Source organism: Rhinatrema bivittatum, chromosome 1 (assembly GCF_901001135.1).
Source record: "Rhinatrema bivittatum chromosome 1, aRhiBiv1.1, whole genome shotgun sequence".
Lineage (NCBI taxonomy): Eukaryota > Metazoa > Chordata > Amphibia > Gymnophiona > Rhinatrematidae > Rhinatrema > Rhinatrema bivittatum.
The window spans coordinates 624,862,389-624,879,931 of NC_042615.1; the positions used below are offsets into that span (position 1 = coordinate 624,862,389).

The window sequence follows — 17,543 nt, forward strand, 5'->3', positions numbered from 1 at the left end:
TTTAGTAAGAAGAAAATAGAAAATAGAAAGTAGATTGGAAACACGCTCAGCGAGCATGCAGGCTCTCCAAACTGCTTTGGAGACGGAAATTACTGAGTTGCTACGCTTCCTGTGGGGGTATATATACCCGTGCTGACGTCAGATCCGTCTCCAACTGCTAGCACGAGCATACTATACCCATTCGTTCTGAGTCCATCTGGCTACAAGCCAGGAAATTGTTTTTTTGTTTATTTATTTATTTATTTTAAGTTTTTCTATACCGGCATTCGCGATGAGTATCGCATCATGTCGGTTTACAATTAACAAGAGAAGAGGTAACAAGAGGTCATAAATAACAATAAATAACAAAAATTAAAAAAGGTAGTAGTAATAGTAACAATATACAAGTGAAAGTTAAGGGTTGCAGTTACAATAAAACAGGGTAGTAATAACTTGGAACAGAGAAAAGAAGCTGGGGTTTTTAACTAGATACATATGATACATATATGCATATCAATGCATTTGAGGTAATAACGAATTGCCCTAATGCTGTGGATATATTATTGTTATATATAATTATTATATATATATATATATATATATATATATATATATATATATATATATATTATTGATATATATATTGTTGATATATTATTGTCCAATATAATATATGCCGCACATTTTTTGTTGCAATTTTCCTATATGTGTGTGCTGTTAACTCCGCCTTCTCTCTGTGCTGATCCTTGGTACTACAGGAACGAAAATTGGCAGGTAAGAACCAATTTTCCTTTCCCTGTACGTACCAGGATCAGTCCAGAGCGCTGGGATGTACCCAAGCTGCCATAAATGGGGTGGGACATGGAGAGTCCCGCTCGAAGCACACTCCTGCCAAAAGAATCAACATCCGGAGCCCGGATTTTCAAACAGTAATGCTTAGCAAACGTGTGCAAAGATTTCCAAGTAGCTGCCCTGCAAATCTTTTTTGGCGAAACACATTGGCATAGTGTCCCTAACTGCTATGGAGACGGAAAATACTGAAGAGCTGCACTTCCTGCAGGGGTATATATACAAGTGCTGACATCAGATTGAAAACTGATCCGTCTCCAACTGCTGTCAGGAGTACACTATACCCATTGGTCCTGAGTCCATCTGCTACATGCTAGGAAATATATAATTTGTAGCTCCCACCAGAGGAATTAAGACATCTCTGGCACTGTATAGGGGGGAGGGACTGGCCCACTGGTAAATCCCCCTCAATTCACCGGGCTGTGTCAATATTCTTCGGGTATTAAGGCCAAGGGCAGGAGCCCAGCCTTGCCTGCTATTACAAAGTGATCGCCCCTTTTTTTTTTTTTTTTCACTACTTACTACAAGTTGATCTAGTCAAAGGTACTAAGGTTAGAATTTTGCAAAGGATCAGGACCGCAGGTTATACCATCCTTCATCTGCTGGAGTCAGAGAAATACTGAAGGATCGCAGGTGGCACGCTGGGTTATCTGGGGGTGCTTTTCAGCTTTTCTCTGACTCCATCTGCTGGAAGGGAGGCATAACCCAGTGGTCTGGACTGATCCTGGTACGTACAGGGAAAGAATATTAATTTGCCATTGCCCTGATCACTTTAAGACCTGCTTCCGGTGCGACCCACTCCCGGTTGACCAGCTTCTTAATCTTCTTAGGTAACGGAAAGGCCATAGGTGGACTTCGTAGGCCATCCAGCACTGGGTCCACCTCTTCATTATCAGACTCCTGCTAGGGCACCTTAATACCCAGCTCTTTCAGAACATGGGGAATGAGGGGTCTTAATTCTTCTTTGAGAAACAGTTGGACCATCCATGGGTCATCTCCCTCTGCAATCGGAATCTCCTCCAGATCAAAGAAGTCCTTGGCTTCATCACAGTCCACCCCGGCCGTGTCGCCCTCTGGATGATCCCCAGGGTCATCCCGCAAGATCATCCCCTGGATCTCCTGGCCCATCATGCAAATCATCGGATCTGTCCGATTCCACATCTCCTGCAGAATGGCAAGCCCCAAATGGTGGAGAAGATCCCCTGATCCCTTGGGCAGGGACCTTTTAGACCATGTTGTGCTTCACTGTGATTTTTGACTAAAGGTCCGTTAACTTTCTGGTCTTCTACTGGACAGAAAGGCCTTATGTAGAAGTAAAAAAAAATCTGTGGAAAAATCTTCCACCTCACTACCGTCATCTGGCGAGGCCTCCTCCGATAGCCCATCACCCCCTTCTCCCCCCACCCCACCCCAAGTTTGAACTGCCAGAGAAAGCAGGGGAGGGGTGTCTCTGGGTTCCTGAGGAGCTGCCTGTTTCCTTCCACGTGTAGGATTCCTGCCAGTCACAGCAAAATCTCCCGACAAGCCCTTGTGATCGGGTGATTTTCATGTCGGTTGCCACCCCCATAGAGTCCTTCCCCCCGCAGCACATTTGCTGCAGTGCTGTGTGGTAGCAGTCAGCCACACATGGCTTGAGCCACGGACTCAACAAGATTTCCTGTGGTCCCTGGCAGGCGTCATCTTAAAGCATATGCGGCGATAGCATGCGGCTGGCCTGCTATGCTGAGAGTCGACTCGACCGCGTCGCGAGTACATGCCAGAAACAAACTGCCCCAATCCTTGGCCACAGTAGGCACTCGCAACCTCTTCTCTCCCACACAGCCTGCTGTGAGAATATTCCGGCTAATGGCCGCTTCAGTAGATGAGTTCTCCTCCTCTTTTTTTTCTTTTTTTTTAAGCAAGAACCCAGCACTATGCAACTCACACACATAGCGAGAAAGAAAGATATACTTCCCTGTCTCTGGCTGAAGACCCGGTGAAGAAGACCTCAGGCAGACAGAGGGAACCAGGATCCCTGGCTTTCTGACCCCTAGATGTTGTTTGCTAGAGCCAAAAGGAAAATTAGTTTCTTACCTGATAATTTTCGTTCCTGTAGTACCAAGGATCAGTCCAGGACACCTGGGTTGTGACCCCGCACCAGTAGATGGAGACAGATTAAAACTTGTGGGCGGAGCCATATATGCTCCTGTGCCAGTCACAGCCCCTCAGTCATACGTAATGTCAAAGTAGACAAAAAACAGAACAACCAAACTAAATAACTAACCTTAACAGGGAGCCATTCAAGGACCCCAAACCGGAACAGAACCCCAAAACGAGGGAGCAAAGCAATAACCGGAATAGTTAACAAAAGAGATGAGCGGACTCTCCAATTCTTCACAACAGCACGGGCGGGATCCTGGACTGATCCTTGGTACTACAGGAACGAAAATTATCAGGTAAGAAACTAATTTTCCTTTCCCTGTACGTACCAGGATCAGTCCAGGACACCTGGGATGTACCAGAGCTAAATTACCGAGGGTGGGAAGCAGAGAGTCCCGCTCGGAGTACCCTCTCTCCAAAACCCCCGGAATCCGCAGCCTGAACATCCAACCGATAGTGTCTAATGAAGGTATGTAAGGACTTCCAGGTAGCTGCCCTACAAATCTCTTGAGGCGAAACCTGAGAAGATTCCGCCCAAGACGCAGCATGAGCTCTTGCCGAATGAGCCCTAAGACCGTTCGGAATAGGCTTTCCTCGTAACACGTACGCTGAGCCGATGGCCTCATTAAGCCACCGTGCGATTGTCGTCCTGGAAGCCGGACCTCCTTTCTTTGGGCCCGAGAATAGAACAAAGAGATGATCCGACACCCGGAAAGGGTTAGTGACTTCTAGATAACGGAGGAGAACCCTCCGCACATCCAACTTCCGCAATTCTTTCCATTGCGGGTCCGAATATTCAGCACCTGCGAAAGCAGGAAGCTCAATAGACTGGTTCAAATGAAACGGTGACACCACTTTTGGCAAAAAAGACGGAACCGTCCGCAGGGAAACTCCCGTATCTGAAATCCGCAGGAATGGCTCCCGACAAGACAAAGCCTGTAATTCCGAGACTCTCCGAGCCGAGGTAATCGCAACCAGGAAAACGGTCTTTAAAGTAAGATCCTTAATAGTAGACCGTTTTAAGGGTTCGAACGGAGCCGTAGACAAAGAAGAAAGGACCCAATTAAGATTCCAGGAGGAACATGGATGATGTAGTGGTGGACGAAGATGTTTAGCCCCCCGAAGAAAACGAGAGACATCGGGATGCAGGGCCAGAAAGGAACCGCGAACCTTACCCCGCAGACAACCAATCGCCGCCACTTGTACACGAAGGGTACTACAAGAAAGCCCTTTGGCTAGACCGGCCTGAAGAAAAGCCAGAATATCAGAGACGGAAGCGGAAATGGGATCTAGCCCTCGGCTGATACACCACTCCTCAAAAACTACCCAGACACGTACATAAGCCAAGGACGTAGACTGCTTTCTGGACCGCAGTAACGTGGCTACCACCGCATCTGAATAGCCTTTTTTCTTTAGACGTTGCCTCTCAAAAGCCATGCCGCGAGACAGAAGTGATCCGCATCCTCCAAACAAACGGGGCCCTGACGAAGAAGCCCCGGAAACCCCTGTAGCCGAAGGGGAGCATCCACCGACAGCTGAACGAGATCCGCAAACCAAGGGCGCCGTGGCCACTCCGGCGCTACCATGATCACGTTGGACGGGTGCAACTCTATGCGCCTTAAGATCTTGCCTATCATTGGCCACGGAGGGAATACGTACAACAACACGTTGGTTGGCCAAGGAAGAACCAGCGCATCGACGCCCTCGGCACCTCGCTCCCGACGTCGACTGTAAAACCGAGGAGCCTTCGCGTTGTGCCACGTAGCCATCAGGTCTATGTGGGGCAGCCCCCACCGATCGCAAATGAGATGAAAGGCATCTTCCGTCAGCTCCCATTCTCCGGGGTCGAGGTGGTGTCGACTGAGGAAGTCCGCCTGAACATTGTCGACCCCGGCTATGTGAGATGCTGCTATGGAGTTGAGATGGCACTCTGCCCAACTCATCAGAAGCTTTGCCTCTTCCGCCACAAGTGGACTTCTTGTCCCTCCTTGGCGATTGATGTATGATACTGTTGTTGCATTGTCCGACAACACACGGACCGCCTTCCCTTGGACCAACGGGAGGAAGGCTTGCAGAGCCAGGCGCACCGCTCTGGTTTCCAGACGGTTGATGGACCACTGCGACTGGACGGAGGACCATCGGCCCTGTACCGACTTGTCTAGGCAGACCGCTCCCCAACCGGAGAGACTGGCATCCGTCGTCACCACTGTCCAGTCGGGGACCAACAGAGACACTCCGCAAAAGAGATGGCCCGGATCGAGCCACCAGTGAAGACTCTCCCGCGCCTGAGTCGTGAGTGGAAGTGGTAGGTGGAACTCTTCTGATACCGGCTTCCATCGGGAGAGCAACGCAAATTGTAATGGTCGCAGATGAGCAAAAGCCCAAGGAACCAACGCCAGTGTGGACGCCATAGATCCCAGAACCGTCAGATAATCGCGAACCAGCGGCAGCTGAAGACTTAATAATCGACGCACTTGACACTGAAGCTTGCGTGCACGATCCGCGGACAGAAAAACCTTGCCCTGCTTCGTGTCGAAAAGAGCTCCCAGGTATTCCAAGGACTGGGTAGGAACAAGCTGACTCTTGTTGAGATTGACAACCCAACCTAAGGTCTGCAACAACTGGAGGACTCTGGCCACCGCCTGACGGCAACGGGTCTCGGACTTGGCCCGAATCAGCCAATCGTCCAAGTAGGGGTGTACCAGGAACCCCTCTCGTCGAAGATGAGCCGCCACTACTACCATTACTTTTGTAAATGTTCGCGGAGCTGTGGCGAGGCCGAAGGGAAGAGCCCGAAATTGGTAGTGTCTGCCCAAGATGCAAAATCTGAGGAACCTCTGGAAAGACGGCTGAATTCCGACGTGGAGGTACGCCTCCGTGAGATCTAAAGAGGCCATGAATTCGCCTGGACAAACTGAGGCAATCACTGACCGAATTGTTTCCATCTTGAAGTGTGGAATGCGCAGACATTTGTTTACCCCTTTGAGATCCAAAATTGGCCGGAACGTGCCGTCCTTCTTTGGCACGATGAAGTAGATGGAATAACGACCTGCGCCTTGCTGATCGGGAGGTACGGGAACGATTGCTCCTAAGTCCTCCAGACGCCTAAGAGTGCTTAGCACTGCCATGGTCTTTTTTGGGCACTTGCAGGGCGACATCAGGAACTTGTCCATTGGAGTCCGTACAAAATCTAACGCGTAACCATGCCTTATTACATTGAGGACCCACTGATCGGATGTTATTTTGGTCCATTCCTCGAAAAATAAAGTCAACCTCGCCCCTACGTTTGGAACGGAGGTTCTTGGTTGCCTTAAGGAATGGACCCGCCGTATCTCATTGAGAGGCTTTGGGACCCGTGCCGGACGGGGTGCCTCCCTGTCTGCCGTAACGTTTCCCACGAAAGGACTGTGGCCACGAAGAGGCCCGGGAAGAAGTCGAGCGATAAGAAGGAGCCGAGGACCTCTGAGGACGAGATCTCTTATTACCTCGAAACCGGGACCTGGACGGATAGGAGGATCGGGCTCTGGACCTGTCTTCTGGGAGTTTAAAAGCTCTGTTCTCTCCAAGAGAAAGCATGAGATCATCCAACTCTTTGCCGAATAACAACTTCCCCTTGAAGGGCAGGGCTCCAAGGTGAGCCTTGGAGGATCCATCCGCCGACCAATTGCGAAGCCAAAGTAAGCGACGCGCCGAGACTGCAGAGACCATGGATCTTGCTGAAGTACGTAGTAGGTCATAGAGAGCATCCGCACTATAAGCAATGGCAGCCTCTAGGCGATCCGCCTGCGTGGCCTCTTCAGGAGAAAGACCTGCATTCGCCTGTAGAACTTGGGCCCAGCGCAAACTAGCCCGCATGGCATAGTTGCTACAAATGGCAGCCCGGACTCCCAACGCTGAGACCTCGAAGATCTTTTTGAGCTGCACCTCAAGCTTCCTGTCCTGTATGTCTCTAAGGGCTGTGGCCCCAGTGACCGGAATCGTGGAACGTTTAGTTACCGCCGACACCGCTGAATCCACCTTTGGAAGCCGAAGAAGTTCCAGTGCGTCTTTGGCAAAGGGTAGAGCTTATCCATTGCCTTAGATACCTTCAGACCTAGTTCAGGAGTATCCCACTCCCAAAACAAAATGTCAGACGCCGAGAAATGGAATGGGAAGGCTACCGCTGGACCAGTGAGTCCTAGCAGGACCGGGTCCATAGTTGCTCCGGGGCGCGAGACTGTCGGTGGGGCTTCAACCCCTAACTCGCTGAGGATTGCCGGGATAAGCGGGGACAGCTCGTCCCTTCGGAAAAGGCGTACCACCTTTGGGTCGTCCCCATCACCGGCTTGCGAAGGTTTGCTCAGCCCTGTTTGGGCAGAATTGTCCCCTGACGCGCCATCGGCCCCCATCAGGGGCTCGTCGGGCGGATCTACCTCATCTTGTGAGGTGGACTCTGATTCTGTATCCTGCGGGATACCTCTTGGTGTCCGAGTTCCTGTCGCAGAGTCATCCCGAGATTTTTTCTTCCTTGGAGTATCCTTTTTAGAGTGTCCATGAAGTTCCTTGCGCCTGCGGCCCTTATATTTTAAAACTTTTCGCAGCAGGAGGGCAAAATCTGCCGAAAAAGAGGACCCCGAATCTGAGGAGTCCGATTCCTCGCCAGCCTCATCCGGGGACTCAGCCCCCCCAGCGGAAGCCCCCCCCGAAGGCCGTTGTTGAGGAGATAACTCGGGAGGCGCGGCAGAAACCCCTGCAGGTTCCTGCACAACTTCGTGAACTGATGCCAAGATGGCCGCCGCTCCTGCACTAAGCGGGAAGGAGTCAGCTGGCGCGATAGAAGCGGCGGGAGTGCACGACGGCGACCGCACCGACCGGGAACGGACCCCCTTACCTGACTTAGACGGTCCCTCCCCGCCCGGGACGCATGCAGAACAAATTCCCTCACGAGAGAGCCGCGCGCGCGCAGAGCCACAAGCGCGGCAAGTTGTGCCTCTAGGCATTCTCGCGGCCGCGGCGGGAAAACGTGAAGAAAAAATGAAAATTAAAATTAAAGAATTGAATGCCGAAAAACTCCCCTCCCCTTGCCGAACCGAGGACCTTTTCTCCCCCCCCCCCCGGCGAAGAAGAAACGGAGAGCCGGCACAAACAAAAGAATTTAAAAACACTTTTTTTTTTTTTTTTTTTTTTTTTTAAATCAAACCTGCCGCTGTCCAAGGTCCTGGGGTTCCTGCTCCTGTTGGGGGTGAGTGAACCGGGCTCCCCGGTGTCACCCCCGACGCTGCTGCTTTAGTAGTTCGGGTCCTCGACCCTCAGCAGCGGCCTCAACCAGGGGGGGATGGTCCTCTCAGAACTTTCCCACCCCCCTGGGAGGCAGGACGGACAGCTTTTTTAAACTACTCTAAGCAGAAGTAGAATCAAAAAATACAAACTGAGCTTAAAATAAACAAAATAAGTAAAATAACCCTGACTAAAACTAAGTATCAGTCCTCAGGGCACCCAGAGGCTGTGACTACACCTGCACCACCTACTGGAGACAGAGTAAGACTGAGGGGCTGTGACTGGCACAGGAGCATATATGGCTCCGCCCACAAGCTTTAATCTGTCTCCATCTACTGGTGCGGGGTCACAACCCAGGTGTCCTGGACTGATCCTGGTACGTACAGGGAACAGGGATTGCCTACCCTGTGGGATGGCCCACGAAGATGCCTAATACCTCAGGGAGCATTTCCTCTAATCTTCTTGCCTTCCAAGAACTCTATCCTGTCACTTTTGCCTAACTTTTTTTGTCAGACTGTATTGTTTGCACCTCTACCATCTGCTGGAGACAGAAAAGTACTGAGGGACTGCAGGTGGCACCCTCGGTTAAATAGCAGTGCCTGAAAAGTGTTTAGTTCTCTGCCTCCATCTGCTGGTAGGGATGCAAAACAACTTGTCTGGACTGATCTGAGGTATGACAGGAAATGCGCTTATGTTATAAAATGGCTGAGTCCTTTGGTGCGAGCCAGCATATGTGCGAACATGTGCATCTGATGGCTGTTTAAAAGTTATCCTCTAAATGAGGATTGTACTGTAATGATGATGTTTGAGAAATGCATCACAATTTAATTCATTTTAGTTCATGGGAAGACTACACTCCATATATTTTGGCAGGGAAATCTTTGGTAGGAAAGATGTGCATTTAAACAGTTTTGTACAATGGCAGATGCGAATAGAAACATCACTAGCTCACTCTTTTTATTTCATACAGCTTGATAAGGATTTATAAGAAATATTTGACAGCTAAAAGAAAAGTACAATACAGACTACATCACAATATTACAATTGTTTACTGCATTTATTCTTTTCTTTTTGGTCCCGGGACAATGAGAAAGTAAAATAAAAGGGAGGCATCTAAGAGTGATCTGAATTTGTTCTAATTTTTGGATAGAGTCCACAGATACAAACTCACTGCCAGTTTTTAAACTTACCATCCTGAAGGAAGGTCCCACACCTTGATACAGCAATCCATGGATGAAGTTATCAACCAGCGCCCATCAGGACTGAAAGTCTATGTACAAAAATACAATCATCTCTCAGGAGTCTTACACCAGTATTTCCTTTATAGACATAATGCTAAAAGTAACTTCTTAAATTATTTTCTACAGATGCTTTGATTTCTTGAATATAATGCAAAAAAGAACGTGGTGCTATACTGAGGAGAGACATAGGAAATGTTTTTTCCCAAATAATCTAGAAATACAGTTTTCACTCGTTATGCAGTATGACCCAAAGGAGAACCCTACCCCCAAAAAACACACCCTCCCCCCCTCCCATAGGAGAGCTATCCTTTTTGGATTGCCATCAACAGGATCCAAATATAGCTCTTTCTATATATTTGTAGGCTATCCTGTGCAGTCAGTTTCTTTTGTTTACTTGGAAAAAAAAAAAAAGTTATTCTCCATGGCCCAGGTATCCATATTTTCACGCCACAAAGCTCAGTTTAAATAGCCAAGATCCACTTTCTAAATTAATAGTTTTCACGCCAACAATGAACTTTTTAAGTTCATTAATTTCTAGGGCTTGATGGCCTCTCGTAGGGGGTCATTTTCTATCGATATCGCACAGGAAAAGTCCCTTTTCGCGGGTGATAGCTAGATAGGTGCGGAGTCGGGACCAGAAGAGGAAGAGTCGAGGCAGCATTGGGGCGGACGCGGCGGTAACTTTGCTGGCGGCGATAAAGTAAGACCCGTTATTGCCGCCAGTAGCGCGCCCAATAGCACCACCTTTTACGGTGGTGCAATCGCTGCCGGCTTTCACAGGCTCGCCTCCCGCCACCGCGGGATTCAGAAAGCCGTGTGATTTTAGAAAATCCAAGCCTTATAGTCTATCGGCAATTCTGTTTGAGCTGAACCAGACATGCATGTAGCACTGAGCCTAGTGTAACGTTTTCTCCAGTAATTCTCGAGTCAATAAGAACCAAGCTTTAATGAATAGCCTGGATCCCATACTCTTTTCCTACATCCCTCCATTACTGCCCTTAAGCCAGACATGGTGTGACCTACTTAGCTAGTAAGACAACTAAAACATAGAACAGAAATAATTCCCCAAAACAACTCTTCCCTTCTCCACCCCCCACTCCACAAAACAAGTTTTGCTCCATTTTTAGGGTATACTTACCAGGTCATTAATCTGTCCTTTGTGTCCGGAAAATTTCCTGACAATCTTTCTTGTTTCTATATCAACAACACAGATGCTGAAGTCGTCAGATGCAATCCCGAGCATACCACTGACAAGAATGAAAATCAGAGCACATATAAAACACAATACCAAGAAAGAAAAGAACATTCTTCAATCTAAAACAAAGGACTTATTCTATTTTATCTCCAAATACTCAATTTGCACCATGAAGTAATCTGGGATTTTTTTTTCTTTTTTTACTATGGTTATAAAAAAAAAGGGGGTAATTTTCTAAAGGTTTTATGCTCATAAGTGGACTTTTGAAAATAGCTACAATATAAGCTATTGAATTATCAATCGATTTCATGTGTGTAAGGGCACTTTAAGTGAGTAAATGGGCTTTTGAAAATTGCTACAATAAGTGCTTATGTGTCTAAATCATTTTGAAAATTACCTCCAAGAGTACATTTTATAAAACATACCAAAAAAAATCAAGCACTAAGATTTGTCAAATATCTTTGTACATTAGCAATACAGGAAAAGGCATGGCAGTTTTAAGAACACCTAGTGACATCATAACACTCTCCACAGCCACACTCAAATCTCAGCTAAGTTAACTAACTGTACATACAATTATAAAAAGAAAAGAAAAGATTAAAAAGTTTATTTTAAAATACAAACATGATGCTTTGTTTCAATCCTACTTTACAAACAGAATTATATGTATTCATAGATTCTTATGCGCTTCTGCGTTGTTGCAGGGCTTTTATGCTTCATAACCCACTCATGCATTTGCTGGAATCCTTTAATGCACGCCCTGCAGAGTGTTTGCACCTTTTGAACTGTCTCAGAATGCTGAATATTCTCTTGACCTCACCTATCTCTCTGAAGTAACACCACATTTGGAGGTGAACTCAAGTCAGTGGTGTGAACTAGAACAAATGTCTTGAACTTCCAGAATTTGATCTGTCTGTCGCTTCCAGCTGTGATGGTCAGCTCGTTTAATCCATCCACTGCTACCCCTCTCACAGCACCTTCATGGGCTTTAGAAAAGGAGAAAACAATTAGTGAGAGCTCATCAATACATCCCAAGGCATTCAGAGCAACATTAAAGTTGTTCTAGTATGCAAAAGAAGGAAAACCGTTCAAAATAAGCTAAATTGGGAAAGATAAAAACATTACAAATGGACAGAATGCTCCTGAATTGGCAATCCTGTCAATACTCAAAAAGGAAAGGAATGAGCATCATATGGTAGTTTTAAAAATATTTAGCTAGTAACTTTCAAATACATTTCTCTACCATAGATTCCTTATCTGCTTTAAAAGTCAGCTGTGCTTTCTCTGTACTGTTCAATATCTAATTAGTAGGCAGAGCTAGCAATAACCACTGTTTATCAATGTAAAGGTCCATTTTCACTGTTTTGCGGCTCAGCTAGTTAGCTAGATAAACATATCAGGCTAACTAGAAGGGTATATTCAGTGGTGAGGTCGTGCCGCTGAATATACCCGGTTATCTTAGACATCACCGGTTAACTTTAGGACAGCCCTACGGCCCGACCAGAATTAGCCGCATAGGTTAAGCGGCTAACTCCAAAAATCAGAGTTAACTATATAACTTATTGGGCTAACTCTACTCCAGCTGGAAATGCCTACCGCCCGCACCCAGAACGCCCCCGACTTATGTGGCTAAATTCTAGCTGCTTAAGTCAATATATGTTTAGAATTTAGCCGCATGCCACTTTCAATATAGCTGGGAAGCCATTTAGATAGATAACTTTTCAGTTATCTGTCTAAATGGCTTTTGAATATCGACCTCTAAAAGGTTAACTGCCAAGTCATCATTTTAGAAATTCTTTCAGTTGCTCTTCTGCCATTCCCATTGAATCCCTTGGGGAAGACATATTCAGAGCACCACCCAAATTAGTTTACATTGATTGGAATCAGATTAGGTCAAGGAGTCTCTCACCCATTTGTAACTTAAGAGACAATACTGACCATTCAGACCTAGTAAGTGATGCAGTTTTTGACTGTCCACCAATCAGGACTGTTTGCAGAAGCTTGGAGGTATTGGGGTAGTGTGGGGGGTATTTTTTTAAAGCATTTCAGTAGTAAGACTTAACAGTAAAATATTTCATTGATCTAGATTGTATATCACTATTTCCTATGTGTACAATGTTAAACTTCAGCTCTGCCATAGCACAGAGCGCAATGCCACAGATGAAGGAAAATTGGTTGTTACTTGCTAATTTTCATTCCTGAAATACCACAGATCAGTCCAAACAAATGGGTTTTACATCCTAGCAGATGGAGGCAGAGAATAAAAACTTTGAGGCATTGCTACATATTTGAAAGTGCCACCTGCAGTCTCTCAGTATTGACCTGTACCCAAGCCAAACAGAGTGAACACTACTGAACTATCCCCTGCTTTCCCAGGGCGAATATTAAAGCAAGGGATGGAGCTCCCTAAACTGGAACTCTTACATGAACCCAAAGGAACAACCAAACCTAGAAGCCCTTTTTAGGCTCTGACTATATACATACTGAACGCTCCAGATACTATCAGCACAAGTTAAATTGGTCTTTTGGAAATCTTGGGCAGGGCCTCTGGACTGGTCTGTGGTACTTCAGGAACGAAAATTAGCAGGCAAGAACCAATTTTCCTTTCCTGTTTATGCCCCATATCAGTCCAGACATGTGGGATGTACCAAAGCACCCCTACACTAGGCTGGCATGCGAAAGACTCACTCTCAATACACTCTCACCAAAACTCAGCTCTTCCAGTGCCTGAACATCCAACTGGTAATGTCGAGAAAAAGTGTGCAGCGAAGTCTACACAGCTGCCCAACAAATCTCTTGTGGCGACACAGATACTCAGCCCAAGAAGACGTTTGTACCCTAGTAGAATGCACTCACAGCCCCTCTGGAACCTTTCTGCCCTTCAAAGATAAGCCGAAATAATAGCTTCCTTCAACCAACGAGCAACAGTGCTCTTTGCAGCCTTACATCCCTTCTTTGACATGCCAAACAAAACAAACAGATGATCCGACTGCCGGAAACTGTTGGTGACCTTAAGATACCTCAACACCATCTAACGAAAATCCAACAAATGCAGTTCCCTTGTTTCTGGTGTTTTCAAAGACCAATTTGGAAATGCAGGAAGCTCCACAGTCTGACTGAAATGAAAAGATGAAACCACCATGGGTAGGAATGAGGTTACCGTGCGCAAAGACACTCCATCATCCTTAATTCTAAAAATCGGCTTCCTACAGCACAAAGCCTGCAGGTCCAAAATCTTTCTGGCTGAGCAAATCGCCACCAGAAAAACCACCTTCATGGTGAGGTCCTTTAAAGACACCTTCCGCAATGGCTCAAACGGAGGACTGCAAAACACTCGCAGAACTAAGGTCAAACTCTACGTTGGATACACTTTGTGCACCGGCAGCCACAAATGCTTGACCCCCTTCAAAAATCGTACCACATCTGGATGCAATGCCAAAAACCTCCCTTGTAGTTTTACCCCCAAGACACCCCAGGCCTGCTACCTGTACCCGCAGTTAGTATAGCTGGGTTCAAAAAAGGTTTGGATAAGTTCTTGGAGGAGAAGTCCATTAACTGCTCTTAATCAAGTTTACTTAGGGAATAGCCACGGCTATTAATTGCATCAGTAGCATAGGATCTTCTTAGTTTTTGGGTACTTGCCAGGTTCTCATGGCCTGGATTGGCCACTGTTGGAAACAGGATGCTGGGCTTGATGGACCCTTGGTCTGACCCAGTATGACAATTTCTTATTTTCTTGTTTTATTTTCTTATAAATTGTAGGCTAAGCCCTTGGACAATCCCTGTTGTAAAAGGCCAGGGATTGACTCTTTGTGCCTCCATGCCAATCAATATATGCCCTTGGACCTGAGGAAGGAAAATTACCAACGCCCTGTGAACTGCCCTAGTTTCTAAACGATTGATAGACCAGGCTGCTTCCGGGGGTGACCACCAACCTTGAGCCAACCGCTCAAGACAGACTGCTCTCCTCCCCCCCAACTACTGAAGCTAGCATCTGTGTTCACCATTACCCAATCTGGAGTCTCCAGATCCAATCCCTTCTGGAGACTGCGGAAAGACAGCCACCATGAGAGACTGGATCTAGATTCTCCTTGCTGGTAAAAGTTGTTGATACTCCTCTGAGAATGGACTCAAACGCGACAGAAGAGCCCGCTGGAGGGGGTCTGAAGATGAGCAAATGCCCATGGCACCAAACCCAGTACTTGTAATAATCCCAGGTCTTGGGAAAATTGGCACTCTCAAGAAATGCCCTATCTGAGCCTGAATCTTTACGACTCTCTCCAGGGTAAGGAAGATCTGTCCATCCGGGTACCAAAATGCGGCTCCAGATAGTCTCACTGGATCAGCACCAAATGACTTGTCCAAGTTTATCCCCCCACCTGAGCAACTGTAATAACTCCATCACTCGATGCACCACATGGCAACATTCCCCTTTGGAATTTGCTTGCACTAGCTAGTCGTCTAGATAAGAGAGAACCAGAATCCCTTCCCTCCTTAGCGCTGCCGCCACCACCACCATTACCTTTGTGAATGTACATGGAGCCGTGGCCAATCCGAAAAGAAGACCCCAAAATTGAAAATGCTTCCCTAGAACCATGAAGCTCAAAAATTTCTGGTGTGCCGGCTGAATGGGAATATGCAGGCAGGTCTCTATTAGATCTAGGGTCACTAGAAGTTGTCCCTTCTGAACCGCAGCGATTACTATCCACAATACCATGTTGACCTTTTAAAGGTCTAGAATGGGATGGAATGTACCTTCTTTCTTGAGAACCACAAAATAAATTAAGTACCTTCCTTTTCCCCTTTCTGAAGGCGGAACCGGTACAATAGCTTCCAGGCTTTGTAAGTGCAGCAAAGTGTTCTGTACTGCCTCTCGCTTGGCTCAAGATACGCAAAAGGATGCCATGAAGATGTCCCGCATCGGATGTGAAAATTCTAAGGCGTAACCTTATCACCTCTAGAACCCACTGGTTCAAGGTGATCCTGGCCCACTCCGCATAAAATAGGGACAATCTTCCTCCTACAGCTTTGACCAAAGACTGGACCGTTCTGAGTTCATTGCAAAATCTTACTGCCACCGGCCCCTTAACCAGTCCCTTCCCTGGAGATCCTGTGGGAACCTCGAAAGGACTGCTGTCGACCAGCGGCCTGCTTCTATCCCCGCATTCGAGATCATCTTGCCTGGCCGAAAATGGCTCACATCCTGAAAACGGGTCTTCCTGACAGCTTTCTTATCCTCCGGCAACTTGTTCCTCTTGGATTCCCCCAGGATTTTCATCAATTGCTCCAGGTCCTCACCAAATAGTAACCTCCTCTTAAAAGGGAGATTACACAGCTGGGACTTCGGCTACACATCCACCAACCAGTTACGTAACCATAGCAGTCTTCTAGCTGCCGTTGTGGCAACTATATTAGCTGACGGGCGGACCAAGTCATAAAGTGCATCCGTCACATAGGCCACCCCAGCTTCCAGCTGAACTGCCTGCTTAGAATGCTCTAATAAAGAATCCATCTCCTGTGTCTTCTGCACCCAGCGCAAAGAGGCCCACAGCATCAGACTACCACAAATCTGCCACCTGGAAGCTCAAGGCCGACACCTCTAGCATCCTTTTCACAGCACATCCTTCAACACAGCCAACCTGCTATCAGGATAGTGTTCTTCTCTGAGTCCGCCGACACTCTCGCATCCATCTTAGGCAGCCTTAGGCATTTCAAAGGGTCCTCTGTCATTGGATACAACTTTGCCATTGCTCTGCTGACTTGAAGCAAAGGCTAGGTCCCGGATATACTAAAAACCGCTATTATCAAGCCAATTCTTAAGAAACCTAACTTAAATCCCGAGATACTAAACAACTACAGACCAATTTCAAATCTTTCATTTCTATCAAAAATAACTGAGAAAGCAGTTCATAAACAATCGGTTGATCATCTTGAACTAAATAACATACTTTACCCAAATCAATTTGGCTTTGGACAATATCTTAACACTGAAACTCTGCTGATTTCACTTACTGACACCATCCTGAAAGGCTTTGATTCGGGTCAAAAATACATACTCATATTACTTGACTTGTCGGCCGCTTTTGATACGGTGAATCATGATATTTTATTAGTAAGGTTAAAAGAGATCGGGTTAACAAACACCACATAAGAACATAAGAACATAAGAAAATGCCATACTGGGTCAGACCAAGGGTCCATCAAGCCCAGCATCCTGTTTCCAACAGTGGCCAATCCAGGCCATAAGAACCTGGCAAGTACCCAAAAACTAAGTCTATTCCATGTAACCATTGCTAATGGCAGTGGCTATTCTCTAAGTGAACTTAATAGCAGGTAATGGACTTCTCCTCCAAGAACTTATCCAATCCTTTTTTAAACACAGCTATACTAACTGCACTAACCACATCTTCTGGCAACAAATTCCAGAGTTTAATTGTGTGTTGAGTAAAAAAGAACTTTCTCCGATTAGTTTTAAATGTGCCCCATGCTAACTTCATGGAGTGCCCCCTAGTCTTTCTACTATCCGAAAGAGTAAATAACCGATTCACATTTACCCGTTCTAGACCTCTCATGATTTTAAACACCTCTATCATATCCCCCCTCAGTCGTCTCTTCTCCAAGCTGAAAAGTCCTAACCTCTTTAGTCTTTCCTCATAGGGGAGTTGTTCCATTCCCCTTATCATTTTGGTAGCCCTTCTCTGTACCTTCTCCATCGCAATTACATCTTTTTTGAGATGCGGTGACCAGAATTGTACACAGTATTCAAGGTGCGGTCTCACCATGGAGCGATACAGAGGCATTATGACATTTTCCGTTTTATTCACCATTCCTTTTCTAATAATTCCCAACATTCTGTTTGCTTTTTTGACTGCCGCAGCACACTG

General features: G+C 46.6%; 1 protein-coding gene across 3 annotated transcripts in view; it reads right to left on the bottom strand.

Moving 5' to 3' along the window:
- The window catches only part of WDR36 (WD repeat domain 36), a 178,845-nt gene that overhangs the window by 49,652 nt on the left and 111,650 nt on the right, over positions 1-17,543 (bottom strand). For all 3 annotated transcript variants that reach the window (XM_029571826.1, XM_029571843.1, XM_029571834.1), the window contains 3 exons: positions 11,480-11,645; positions 10,603-10,711; positions 9,414-9,493 (listed from right to left, as the gene is read on the bottom strand). In XM_029571826.1, coding sequence (XP_029427686.1) covers positions 9,414-9,493; positions 10,603-10,711; positions 11,480-11,645 — 355 coding nt within the window. The remainder of the gene's footprint in view (positions 1-9,413; positions 9,494-10,602; positions 10,712-11,479; positions 11,646-17,543) is intronic.